At 50.0% G+C, this 13975-nt stretch overlaps 1 protein-coding gene across 1 annotated transcript; it reads right to left on the minus strand.

Annotated features, from left to right (window-relative positions):
• Nucleotides 1-7062: 7062 nt before the first annotated feature.
• NCR1 (natural cytotoxicity triggering receptor 1) lies at nucleotides 7063-13865 on the minus strand. Its single transcript, XM_057314061.1, has 8 exons — nucleotides 13773-13865; nucleotides 13654-13689; nucleotides 13186-13470; nucleotides 11425-11703; nucleotides 11105-11155; nucleotides 10246-10293; nucleotides 9925-10137; nucleotides 7063-8701 (listed from the first exon to the last, which is right to left on the minus strand). The coding sequence occupies exons 1-7, from the start codon at nucleotides 13804-13806 to the stop codon at nucleotides 9947-9949; spliced, it is 924 nt and encodes a 307-aa protein (XP_057170044.1). The 5' UTR covers nucleotides 13807-13865; the 3' UTR covers nucleotides 7063-8701; nucleotides 9925-9946.
• Nucleotides 13866-13975: the final 110 nt, after the last annotated feature.

Below are 13975 nucleotides of genomic sequence, written 5' to 3' on the forward strand. Positions count from 1 at the left end.
CACGAGACCCCCCCAAATCAGCCCCTTATTAGTTCAGCTCTGCAGGTGCACCCGGGCTGGGGGCTGACCATCACAACTCCTACTCTCCCATCCTGCTGAGCCTGGGGAGTCCAGAAAGAAGGTGCCGTGCCATCCTGTGCCTAGGATGGGACAGAAACCCTGCAGGTGTGGGATGAGCTCACCTGGGCTTCTCCTCCAGCGCTGCGTCCAGGCCCAGGATCCCCGAGTCGGAGAGTCAGTCCTGCCCCTCACTGCAAGCTTACTTGACTTTCTTCTTGGTTAGCACAGGGTGGCTGGGGGAGACAGATGTGGGGTTATAAGCTTCCTTCTATAAAAAGCCTCAGGATAGAAGTTGGCCTGGAGAGCCGAATCCAGGAAGAGTCAGGCTTTGATCCTACTTCCCAGACACACTTGCCAGCCCTTCTCTTTCAGGTCTTCCCAATTCCGTAATTGCAAATGGGTGGTCTGTAATTGCCAACAGGTGGTCTGTGACTGCAGGTGCCTGGGTCCATCCATGACAGACTCCGGGCGGAGCCAGCAGTGGAACATTCCATCATGGGGTGGGGGCCGGAAGTGGAACATTCCATCATAGACCATGGGGGGAGCCGGAAACAGAACATTCCATCACAGACCCGGGGGAAACCGGACGTGGAACGTTCCATCATAGATGGGGGGAAGCCAGAAGTGGAATATTCCATCATAGACTGACGGGAAGCCGGACGTGGAACATTCCATTATAGACCAAGGGGGGGAAAGCCGGAAGTGGAACATTCCATCATAGACCGAAGGGGGAGCCGGACATGGAATGTTCCATCATAGACCCGGGGGGAAGCCAGATGTGGAACGTTCCATCATAGACCAGGAGGGAACCGACGTGGAACATTCCATCATAGACGGAGAGGAGCCGGAAGTGGAATATTCCATCATAGACCCGGGGGGAACCAGACCTGGAACATTCCATTATAGACTGGGGGGAGCTGGACGTGGAATATTCCATCATAGACTGAGGGGGACTGTGGGGAGCAGGAAATGGAACATTCCATCATAGACTGAGGGGGGAGCCAGAAGTGGAACATTCCATCATAGACTGAGGGGGAAGCCGGAAGTGGAACATGCCATGATAGATGGGGGGAGCCAGAACATTCCATCATAGACCGAGGGGGAAGCTGAAAATGGAACATTCCATCATACACGGGGGAGGGGCCGGAAGTGGAATGTTCCATCATAGACCCAGGGGGAACCGGACATGGAACATTCCATCATAGACCCGGGGGGATCTGGAAGTGGGAGATTCCATCATAGACCCGGGGAAGCCAGAAGTGGAACAACCCACCATAGACCAGGGTGAGGGAGCCAGGAGTGGAACATTCCATCATAGACCCAGGGGGGAGCCAGGAGTGGAACAGTCCACCATAGACTGAAGGGGGAAAGCCAGAAGTGGAACAATCCACCATAGACCAGGGAGGGGGAGCCGGAAGTGGAACATTCCATCATAGACCCGAGGGGAGCCAGGAGTAGCACAATCCATCATAGACGAGGGGGAAGCCAGGAGTAGAACAATCCATAGCCGAGGGGGGAGCTGGAAGTGGAACATTCCATCATAGACCGAGGGGGAGCCAGAAGTGGAACGATCCACCATAGACCAAGTGGGGAGCCCTCACACTTGGGTAGAGAAGAATCTGCAGTGTCCAGAGCATAGGCATAACAATGCACAGCTCAGGGATGGAACCAGATAGACTAGGGAAATACCCTTCTTCCTGCCGAGGCAGAGGAGCCTGGACAGAGTTCAGGACTCCGGGAGCAGACGATGGTGGGTGATGGGTGAGCGGTACTCGCAGGGACAGCACTGGGCTGGGTTCTCCGCAGCAGATCCACTGCCCAACATCCCATTCAACATCTCTGTCTGTCAGGGTCCCACTCAGACTCTCCCTCAGAGCTTGCTGAGGTCCAGCTCTGACGCCCAGCTAGCCTCCTGGATCTCTCTCTAGACCCAGTGGTTCTCAACTTGGGGTGAGCCTTCTCCCACCCCATCCATGTCCAGAGACATTTTTGGGTGTCACCACTGGGGGAGAGGGAGCTACTGGCGTCCCGCGAGTAGAGACGCGATGCTGTTAAACACCCTGCTGTCGCAGGAGAGCACCCCCTGCTCCAACCACCACCAATTACCTGGCCCCGAACGTCAGTAGTGCTGAGGCTGCGCAATGCTGGCTTAGATGACTGCCTGCCGGAAAATAAGAACCACCTTCGACCACTCGATCTGGAATAGACGCAGGCTTACAATTCCAGGGCAATTCTCCAGACTCAGCTTAGGGTTAGACGTCTCTATTTTTAGAGAACTGGCATTAGGTGTCCCGTCTATCTGGCCTTCTGACCTCGTCACTCACCTTTCCGGAGCTCGCTCGCTCTCGCCACGCTGGGCGCCGGCTATTTTCCCCAGCACGACCCCTTCGGCCTCCCCTGCTGTTCCCTCTGCCTGGGGGTGGGGGCTCACGTGGTCACCAGGTGCGCCTCATGCCACTCACTCCTCCCACCGCCCTGTTTATAACCTTCTAGGCCCGAGGTGCTTAACCGCGGGTGATTTTGTCTCCAAAGGACCATTTGGCAATATTCAGCGTCAAGATTAAGGGGGTGCACCTGGCATCTAGTGGCTAGAGACTGAATTGTGCTCCCTCTCCCCCAGATGCATGGGTTGAAGCCCTAATCCCCACTGGGACTGTGTTTGGTTCTAGGGCTTTTAGGGGATCCTGAGGCTTCAATGAGGCCATACTGGTGGGCTCCCGATCTGATAGGATTGGTGGTCTTAGCAGAACCTGGGCCCGCACTGAGGAAAGGCCATCTCCCCAGCAGGAAGAAGTCCTTACTGAGGAGCCGAATTGGCCTGCACCTCGATTTTGGACTTCCCAGCCTCTCAGGACTACGAGAAAATAAATTTCTGTTGCTTAAGCCACCCGGTCTATGGTATTTCGTTAGGGCAGCTGAGCTGCTGGAGGCAATCCCCCCAACAGTACAGGATCATCTGGCCCCAGACGAGAGGAGTGCAGAGGCGCCCCTATCATGCTGCATTTGAGGGTCTGTGCAAGCAGAGATGTCCCGGTGGGTGTCTGATTTGCAGGCAGGTGACGGTCCTAGTGCTTCACGCTAACCATGGTGCACATAACAGTTACATTAAGTTGATTATAAAGTTAAGCAGCGATTACAATGTGGACATATGAGGTATGCGTGTATGTGAGGAAATAGCTAATCTAAAGACAAAGGCACTTGGCGGAAAGATTGAGGACCTTTGTGTTGGGGGTTTTGAGGCCATTTAAATGGAATATAGGAATATAGAGGTCAAGGCATTTGCCAACAATGACGCATAAGTCAACGTGTGAATTACAGTTGATACCATGTATCAGAAAAACACGGTGACATGAATGTAACTGAGGAAATTATACATATAATAATAACATATACTATATATTAAACACTCTTAAATTTATAAGACAATCTTTCAAAATATTTATTTATGTATATATGTAGGTAGGTAGGTAGGTTCCACGCCCAGCATGGAGCCCAACACGGGACTTGAACTCATGGCCTTGAGATTAAGACCTGAGCTGATATGGTGTTGGGTGTTAAGGAGGGCACTTCTTGGGATGAGTACTTGGGTTTATATGTAACTGATGAATCACTAAATTCTACTCCTGAAATCAATACTACACTATATGTTAACTAACTTGAATTAAAAAAAAAAACAGTCAGATGCTTAACTGAGCCACCCAAGGGCCCCTAAAATATTTATATATAAGATCTTTACCTGATAGGACTTCCAAAAGGCAAATTGACAAAAGGACAGTTGTTAGGAGAAATAATAAAAATATCAGTCTCTACCCAGAATCACGTAAGTGACAAATGTCTCATTCCCTGCTAATTTGTGTGACACTTCTTCCCAGCAGTGATCAGAGCACAAGCGTAGGTATAGAAAAGAGAGCAAAGCAACTGTGAGCAGAGCAGGGAGTTTTCCAAATGAGAAGAACAACTTTGGTGGTAGGAAGATGATGAGTCCAGGTTGGCTGGAAGAACTTGATAAAATAACCCAAAGTTCCAGAAAAAATCTAGGGTTCAGAGAGACAGGTTTGATTTGGGTGTCCATCTTAGAGAAATTGAGAGCATGGCATTAAATGAGATCCACCCAGACATGTGTCCAGAGAGAGGCGGATGTGCCCTGGAGCCCACAAGCTCTGGTGGTGGAGGGTCTGCAAAACTGATGGTGTGGGATAGTCAGAAAACGAGCGGAGGAGGCCAGTGAAGTTGACTATTTCAAGGAGGAAGTGGTCATACAACTGACAGAACAAAGGTGAGACATGGGCTGAGAAGCATCTACTGTGAGTTCCAGGAAGCCATTAATGTTTATCACGAAAACAGCTTCAGCGGAAGTGTGCATGGGGGGAGAAACCAGCTCCCAGTGGGTTGACGCCTGAGTTGTGAGGACAAAGCAGAGAACTGGTCTTCAGAGCCATGGACCAGTAAGAGTAGAGGGGATGGAGGTTCCCCACACAATGGTCTGTGTTCTGAAGCTTGAGATCCCATTCCTAACTCAGAGTTGGGAAAGTTGGGTTCTGGTGGTGGTGGTGGCAGAGCATTGACATATCCCTAGGGTGACATCACGTCCTCATAACATTGCTAAAAAGGAGTTACTGTTCCTCCTTTTGGCTAATGCAAGGTGGACGTAGAGGGGACCTCTCTTGCCTCAGGAACACAGGTTTTTTTTCAGTTAATAGTCTGAATTTGGTCCTTTGTCCACCACCTCCTGACTGCTCTAGGTTTGTTGTATGAAATGAGATGAAGGAAACAGGGCACACAGCCTGCAGATCCAGTCTTATCGTAACTGGGAATATGGAAGACTGTGGGGTAAATGCAGAGGGAGGGGAGGTGGGCTGAGTAGGGAAAGGAGGTGTCCCTCAGCCCTCAAATATCACCTTTCCTAACGTCTGTGGGACCAGGCTACTGCAGCACCAACCTGCTGACACAGGCTGCCCAGCACCAGAGCACACGCGCTGTGTGGTAGAGCGACGAGTGTGCCTGCTTCTCGAAAATGCTCTCATGTATTATTCAGCATGAGAAGGAAGGAAGTCCTGCCATTTGTGACAACATGGGTGGATTTGAGGGCATTATGCTCAGCGAGCTAAATCAGACAGAGAAGGACAAATACGATATGTTGTCACTTATATGTGGCCTCTGAAAAAGCTGAACTCATAGAAACAGAGAGTAGGGTGGTGGTGGCCAGGGGGTGGGGGTGGGGGATATGGGGAGATGTTGTTTGAGGGTATGAACTGGCAACTAGTAAAGAAGAAGGTCCTGGAGGTCTCATATAGAGTACGTGATTCCAGACAACAGTATCGCATCGTTGTTAAGAGACTAAGTCTTCCTCATTCCCACCAGAACAGAGAAATAATTATGTGATACAACCGAGGTGTTCGCAAACACTACAATGACGATTGTATATTGTGTATCAAATCAGCTTGTGGGTGACACAATGTTATATGTCAATTATATTTCAATAAAAAATGAAATCTTTTCAGTTTGGGAAGATGGGCCATTCGTTTGTGTCTCTGACTTTGCCCCAAACGTACCCTCTTCTTACCACGTGGCTCAATAGTTCACCTATGGTATTAGCACCAACGGGTAGGAGTGAGGGGGAAATGGACCCTTCTTCATCCAACCCAAGTTGTCCAGAGTCCTTGCCGATCCTGCTACCTGTTTAGCCATCATTTCTTTTTTTAAAGTTCTTATTTAATCCCAGTTAGCTAACACACAGTGAAATACTAGTTTCAGGTGCAGAATTTAGTGATTCAGCACTTCCATACATCGCCCAATGCTCATCATGACAAGTGTGCTCCTTAATCCCCACCCCTCCCCCACCTCCCCCCGATGACCATCAGCGTGTTCTCTATAGTTTAGAGTCTGTTTCTTGGTTTGTCCCCCCTCTTTTTTTCCTTTGCTCATTTGTTTTGTTTTTAAATTACATATATGAGTAAAATCATATGGTGTTTGACTGACTGACTTCACTTAGCATAATACTTTAACTCCATCCTCAACTTTGCAAGTGGCAAGAGTTCATTCTTTTTGATGGCTGAATAATATTCCATTGTGTGTGTGTGTGTGTGTGTGTGTGTGTGTGTGTGTGTGTGCATATCACTTCTTCTTTATCCATTCATCAGTTGAAGGACATTTGGGCGGCTTCCATAATTTTCAGCCATCATTTCTAAATAATAAAATGAAGTATGACTTATGTGCCTAAAATATGTGAAGGATATCTGAGCCATTATCCACTGTCTTTGAGAATAATGTAGGAGCCTTCTAACTGATCTCACTAGATATGATCTTTCTCATTTGCAAATGGAAACAAGCTTAGCAGAACAAGAATACAGAGGAATTTTCTAACTGGGACAATGAATATCTATAAAAAAGTATAGTAATTTGCTTACTCAGTGGTAAGATATTTTAAAAGTTCCTAAGTGCTAAGTGAAATAAGTCAAGCAGAGAAAGACAATTATCATATGGTTTCTCTCATCTATGGAACATAAGAACTAGGATGATCGGTAGAGGAAGAAAGGGATAAAGAAAGGGGGGGTAAACAGAAAGGGGAATGAACCATGAGAGACTATGGACTCTGGGAAACAAACTGAGGGCTTCAGAGGTGAGGGGGTGGGGGAATGGGATAGACTGGTGATGGGTAGTAAGGAGGGCACGTACTGCATGGTGCACTGGGTGTTATACACAACTAATGAATCATCGAACTTTACATCAAAATAAAAATAAAAATTTAAAAATTTAAAAAAATAAATAAAATTGGGTTGTTTTTTCAGTAAAAAAAAAAAAGTTCCCCATAATATTGGTACTAAGAAAAGGATACTTGCTATCCATTAATGTGCTGGGGGTTCTAGCCAGGTAGTAAGACAGTAAAAAAGAAATCAATTTTGCAAGAAATTCTAAAAATTTTTAAACCTAGAAATAATCTAAAATAATCTAAAACTGTTAAAATTAAGATGTGAGCTTTGCAAGACCACTGAGTACACATTCGATATACAAGAGCCAGTTTTATTTTTATAATACCAGCAACAAACAGGGGTGATAAAATTATCTAAAGAGTGATACCACTTACAAAATAAAAGTCGCGTACCTAGGGATCTATCTGGGGATGATATAACTGGAGGGTTTATCTCATGGGAATCTAGCAAAAGATGTGCGCATTCTGTGTGCAGAGGACTACACGATATTATTAAGAGAAATCAGGGAACACGTAAATACATGGCGAAATATAACACATTGAGGGTGCGAGCTCGCATGGACTGAAAGACTGAAGAGATGCTCATTCCCCCGAAATGGATCTGTAACTTTAGTCCAATTTCATGCGCACCCCAGGCTGCTCTTTTGTGAGAACTGACGTCCTAAAGTTAATATTGAAATCTAAAGGGCTCAGAATAACCTAGGCAATCCTGAGAAATAAGAAAACTGATAAATGTTACCAATCTCAGGACCAGGACCCATGAGCCATTGCAGGACCTCCCTCTGGGTTATCAGTATCAGTCGTCTCCCTGGTTGTCAACTCCAAAAACAGGTGACACTCTCTGTGCTGTTTCCCCATGGTTTTGTTTCCTCCCGTGTATCCCCTTCTCTCTGTAATTGGAAGGGTCTTTCTGTGGTGCACAAGTCATCCTAGCACAGCCGTGATCGAAATGCTCGACGAGCTACCGTTGCCTTAAGGATGAAATGTGTATTTAATGTGCGCACGCCCCCAGCGTCACCCAGATTCAAAGCTCTACTTACACTGCATGGTTTCCCCCTCTGTCTTGCACGTGAGCTCTGCATGACTGGTGCACACGCCCACCACCGTCATCCCCATTCCCCATCTGTGTGTCCTCAGTGTCTCAGCATGGAATTTTGGCATCCTGTGTTTCTTCTAGCCCAACTTCTCCCCTGCGTTATCACTGCATTTACTCACTTTCTTGACGATCTGCTCTCCTGGACAATCAGCCCCGTTCTGGCAGGGATGGGGTCCTTTCACAAGTTCCTGGCACATAGTAGGCTCTTGTCCCAGAGACTGCAGCTCCCTGTCACAACGCTGTTACAACCCTCCTCACTCCCTTGGTCGCAGAAATGCCAGTATTTATCTTGTCACAGAGACGCCTGAAATAAAGGCTATCTTTCTCTCCCTGCTGTGCATCCAAGCGGGGCAAGCTATTAGGTTCTAACCACTGACAAATCAATGGAGGTGTTTTTGAGTGTTTCCAATAAATCCCCATCACAAACAATCGGCTGGTACTTCGTCCCCCTTTCCCTCCCTCCCGTCCTCCCCGTGCTTCATTTCGCTGTCTGGAATACAAACGGGGTTCAATATTTCAAAAAGAGTAATGCTCTACTTAACTGTTGGCCAGTTTTGGAAGATTTTGACTTGAAGCGGTGAGGGGGACAGCCTTGCGTGGAAAAGACCCCTCCATCCCTCTGAGAGGGCTCTCAAGCCCCTGCCCTTATATCTGGAGAACCCAAATTCTTCTACCTCACACATTCCCCTCCCCCCCCCCCAGACTGTAGGTTTCCTGCCATAGCTTAGAATATGGAAATTTGGGGATATCATAAACACATCTGAAGAAATCCGTCACGTCTTGGGATAAAGAGCATCATGATTCCGTATCAACAGAAGTTCTTGGTCCATGAACACCTAGCAGACAAGGAACAGAAAGAAGGACACTCAGTACGGGTCCCCTGGTATTGAGGTAACAACTGGCGTGAGTTTCAGTTCCCTGAAGTACCCGTGATAATAACAGCTGCCATGCATTGAGTTGACTTACACGTGTCGGAGCCCATGCTGGTTTCTGGATATTCTTATCTCATGAAATACGCATTTCACCCCTTTGAGGTTGGAATCAATGTTCTCTGATCCATAAGAGAAAACTCAGATGTAGAGAATGGATTTGAGCCGTGTGAGATGTCAGAATCTTGAGGGGGGCAGGGACCCATACAATGGTTGTATTAATGGGTTGACCAAGTAGAAATTCTCAAGGAGCAAATCAGGAGTCTCAAGGGCTAAGCTGTGCTACAGCCTCATTTCTATGTCCACTGACCCAACGTATAGTTCTGGAGAAGTCTCTCAGTGGCAGGAGCTGTGAGCTCAGTCATCAGACCCAACACAGACTTAACTCACACAAGTTCACTGTAGAGACGGGAAAATGGGTATGTATGCGGTGTCAGAGCCCCAGTGATGTTACAGACGACATTGGCTCTGGGAACGTGGAAGGGATATCTGAAGTCAAGCTGGGGGAGTTGGGGAACTTTCTTGGGAGAGACCTGAGGAAGAAGGCAAAGTCTGGAATAAGAAGCGAGGAAGACAGAAGCTGGCAGTGGCGTAGGACAGGGGAACTGGGGCAAGGCTGAGACCCAGCCAGGACACACTCAGCCGTGTGTGTGCTCACTGCCCGCATTTCCATCGACCCGGTGGTACTTCTCTGGCTCCTGTTCTGCTTGATAAATGCCTGTTCTGTGCTGGTCATTATTATTATTTTTTCTGTGCTGGTTATTAAATACCTTGAATGACATTTTGCAGCAAAGGAAAGAAGAATTAGGGATAAAGACCACAGCAGGAAGGAAATATTCTGTGGCCATGCTGTGAACAAAGAGAGATTTTCGGGGAAGCCCAGGGTGGTTAAAACTTTGGTTTGCATCAGGCAGGCACAAAAATGCTTACACCCCAGAAGAGACAAGAGGGTCTTGTTGCAGGAGAAATTTAGCTCTTTCATCGCCCCCCACCCCAACTCCTCCTGGAAGCTTCTCCAAACTCGACGCAGCTGTCCTTCAGTTTCCTGTAGGGGAACTACCCCCTCCCCCCACCGTGGGCACAACACAGACCTCACGCAGGCCAGGGTCAAGGCCAGCATTCAGCTCTACCTGTGGCCAGCTCATCTCTTGGTCATTTGTCCAGGCATCTCTGTGTTCTGAACCTTCTCCTGCGTTCCTGACTTGAAGCCCCGTTGGCTTTCTCCTGGGTCCTCTTCCTCCAAAGGCAGTCTTCAGCCAGGAGGCACATGAGAGCCACCAGGACCAGGAAAGCCAGACCCATCCGAAGGAGATTCTGGGCCGTGTGATCCCAGACGGCGAGGTCTGGGGTCCAAAGAACAGACTGAGGACTGACGGGAATGGATGGACCCACCTCGCCCCGCCTGTCTCCCTCTCCCTGTTCCAAATCCCACTCCGTCACTGCTTGCCTACCTTGCTGGAGCTCTGCCTCTGTGGTTAACAGGTCGAGGTCCCAAAGGTCTGCGGAGGATAGGGAAGTGAGGCAGTGAGAAACAGAGTGTTGGCCTCCGCCCAGGCTGCCTCTGCTCCCCTCGGGTGGACCCCCACCCCCCATGGCCTTCTGCAGCTTTTCCAGGTCCCCACCCCACCCTTCAGGTCCTAGTGGCTTCGTCTGGCAGGTAGAGAGGAAGAGCCAAAGGACAGGCAAACCCAAGGGGCAATTCAGCTCCGGGACCTCGCGCCAGGCATGTCTTCCATCTGGCCCTCTGCTTCCTCATTATGTCAGTCAACATGGCTTCTTCCTCACATGCTGGATGACTCAGTCTCCCTGTTTTCTTCCAGGCTCTGAGCCCACACCCGTCCCCACCAGCATGCGTGCAGTGTCACTCCCGGGGCAGGCAGTTACTCCCGGTGCAGGCCCTCCCCCTGCCATATTCAGTGGCCGCTCCCTCCCTCTCTCTGGAACGTTCTTTCCCACGTAGCCCCAGGACGACCGCCCTCAGTTCTTTAGGTTCTTGCTCAGCTGTGAGCCGAGTCAGACAGCTCTAATATCGCCCCCACCCTCATCCTGCTTGTTCTACTCTCTTCCACGCCACCCTTTGCTCCCCGTGCCGCGTGCTTGGCTTATTTCCCTGACTTTGACTGGCGGTCTGTCTCCCGCGGGGATACAAGTGCCACAAAAGCAAGGATGTTTGTATGCACACGAATGGAGGTGCAGGCCACGCAAATGCTGTGCAGTCAACGCGTATTTTGAACGGACGCCATGTTTTCAGTGTCACTGGGGGTGCTGATCACCTCCCCCCCAAGAAGTTTAGAAGTAACCGTTACTCACCAGAAAAAGAGGTGTGCTCTGGGGGTGCAAGGCTGGTGTCCCCAACATCTTCTGGCAGTGGAAACAAAGAAAACCGTAAGGCTTTTGGATTTCCTCTGGTCTTCCCACCTAGTCTCTGGGTCCTCCCCGTCCCTGTCCCTCGGGCCTTCTTCCTCGGGAACAATCAACAGGAACTCTGCAAAATGCATGTGGACGAGGGCACTGCAGAGAGGTGCCCTCCGCATCGTCCCACCTGTCCCTTTGCTGCCTTCCTCATCACTGGTTGGGGTTCACTTGGGGTTCTGGAGAGGCCCTGGGGGGGAATCTGGGGGTTTGCTCACCTGTGACCAGGAGCTTCACAGGCTCACTGGGGAAAGACCAGGCATAGTTGTTGTAAGAGCCAAAACATCTGTACGTCCCTCTGTGGGCTGTGGTCACAGGACCCATGGGGAACTCCACCTGGGTGTTCCCATATCTGTGCTGAGGGCGGCTGGACCTCCCCTCCTTGAGCAGAAAGAACGTGCTTGTCGCAGTGCCTAGACGGCAATAGAAGGTCACGTTCTTTCCTGAGGGCACCTCAGGCCCAGGATGAACGGAGAGGGTGGGTGTGTCATACATTTCTGTGGGAGAAGGAGACGGGTAGGTAAAGAGAGTCTTTATCCTGCTTCCTATGTCCCCCTTCCTCCTTGGCCTTAAGACTCCCCAGAATCTCTGTCTCCTCTGCTTTGGTCACGGACACACCCTCCCTGATCTCTCCCTCCAAGACTGAGACACTCACTCCTCTAGCTTGGAGGGCCATTAACATGGGCCTGTCTCTGGGGATGGCCCAGCGTCAGTGGGTCTCAGAGTTAGAGATCCTTGGGGCCAGCAACATCAGCATCAGCTGGAAGCTTATTAGAAATGCAGATTCCCAGGCTCCATCCCAGACCCACTGCATCAGAAACTCAGGAATAAAGCAGCCATCTGTGTTTTAAAAACGATCATTGTTTTACATTGTTACGAAATACAGGAAGCGTAAAATTTACCATCTTAACCCATTTTGTGGGTACAATTCAGTGGCATTGAGCACATTCTCATTGTCATGCAACCATCACCGCCATCCGTCTCCAGGGCTCTTTTCATCTTACAGAACTGAAATTGTCCCCGTTATTAAGCACTCTCTCCCCAACCCCCTCCCCCAGCCCCTGGCACCCACCATTCTGCTTTCTGTCTCTATGAATTTGACCATCCTAGGTCCCATACAGAAATGACTCCTACAGTATCTGTCCTTCTGTGGCTGGCTTATCTCACTCCGCATAACATCCTCAAGGCCCGTCCATGATGTAGCAGGTGTCCGAATCTCCTTTCTTTTTAAGGCAGAATAATATTCCATCGTGTGTATGGACCACTTTTTGTTTACCCGTTCCTTTGTCGTAGACACTGGGGTTGTTCCTACCTCTTGGCTATTGTGAAGAGCGCTTCCATGAACATGGGTGCCCTAGGGCCATCTGTGTTTTCACGAGCCCTCCAGGTAATTCTGATACCTGCTTAAGATTGAGAACCTCGTCCCTCAGCGGAAGGGAGGCTCCTTACCTGAGACTGCCTTCCCTCCCAACCCGGTTCTACTCTGTTTTTTTCCACATCTTCATGTACTCCTCAGGGGCTCGTGACTGATTGATTTGTCCTGACTTAGACTCGTGATCTGTCTTCCCCCGCTAGAATACAAGTGCCCCCAAAGCATGTTTGAATAGGACCTCCTCCCTAGGAGGGGTTGACGCTGGTGGGTACAGAACCCCTAGCCTCATCTCAGCACCACTGAGAAGGGCCATCCCAGGTCCAGAGCTCCACATCTGCTTGGCTGAGGTATCTGTTGAAACTGCACCGCGGTCCAGCTTCGCCTTCTGCCTCACTCCTCACCACCGGGGTCGCTTCTGAGGACGGCCCCCAGTGCTCCCCTCTGCACACACGCATCCATCTCAGAGCATCTCACCTGGAGAACCCGACCTATGACAAATCTGCCTCTAGGTCATAGGTAACCACCGAGTGAGGCTGAATGACACTTAAGGAGATTAATAAATAAATATGACCCTCCCCGGGATTCAGGCCGAGGATGGGACAGTTACCTGTTACCACCAGATCCAGAGGGTCACTAGGCTCCGACCAGAGCTTCTTCCTTCGGTAAACGCACTTGTATTGCCCGGCAGTGTGCGGGGTCATGGCTGGGATGTGGAACACGGCTATGTTCCTCCTTCCAAGCTGTTTTGGGCTCCGCTGGGCAGAGAGGTGTCCCTCGAAGTATAGCTGGTACTCAACGGCCTCAGGAGTCCCCTGGCATAAGATCGACACCCGCGTTCCCTTCGGAATCATGAAATCTGGCTTGGCCCAGATGATGGGTTTTGAAAGAATCTCTGGAAGGGAATCGGAGGCTGCAGTTCCAGATAAAGCCCCTTCCCACCCAAATTTCCACCCGGCTGCTGGCCCCAAGCCCTCCCAGCAAACCAGAGCCCCTGCCCTCTCCTCTGGTGGGTCATAGGTGGGTACTTTTTCTGAGCCCAGAAGAGAGACTCCGGGGCTCTGAAGGAGGGACTCACCCTTCTGGGCGCCGACGGTCTGGCTCAGGAGCAGCCCTGGAAGACAGGAACAGTGAGACACGCTGCCCCACCCACACCCGGACCCCTGGATTCTGTCTCCCTTGTGTGCAAGAACCCACCGAGGTAGAGCTGGGCGGGGAGCGTAGAGGTCATAGCACTGATTCTACCAGGTGAGTGTGGGGCAGCTGGGTGGAGACGGAGTCCAGCAGGCCAGGAAGAGGCACAGGATGTGGTGGGTGAAGCCAGCACTAATCGCCATGGGGCTTTCACACTGACTTTTTACGAGAAGTTTCACAGTCTTCCTTCTCCCTCTGACCATGAG

This window comes from Ursus arctos, unplaced genomic scaffold, assembly GCF_023065955.2.
Source record: "Ursus arctos isolate Adak ecotype North America unplaced genomic scaffold, UrsArc2.0 scaffold_19, whole genome shotgun sequence".
Classification (NCBI taxonomy): domain Eukaryota; kingdom Metazoa; phylum Chordata; class Mammalia; order Carnivora; family Ursidae; genus Ursus; species Ursus arctos.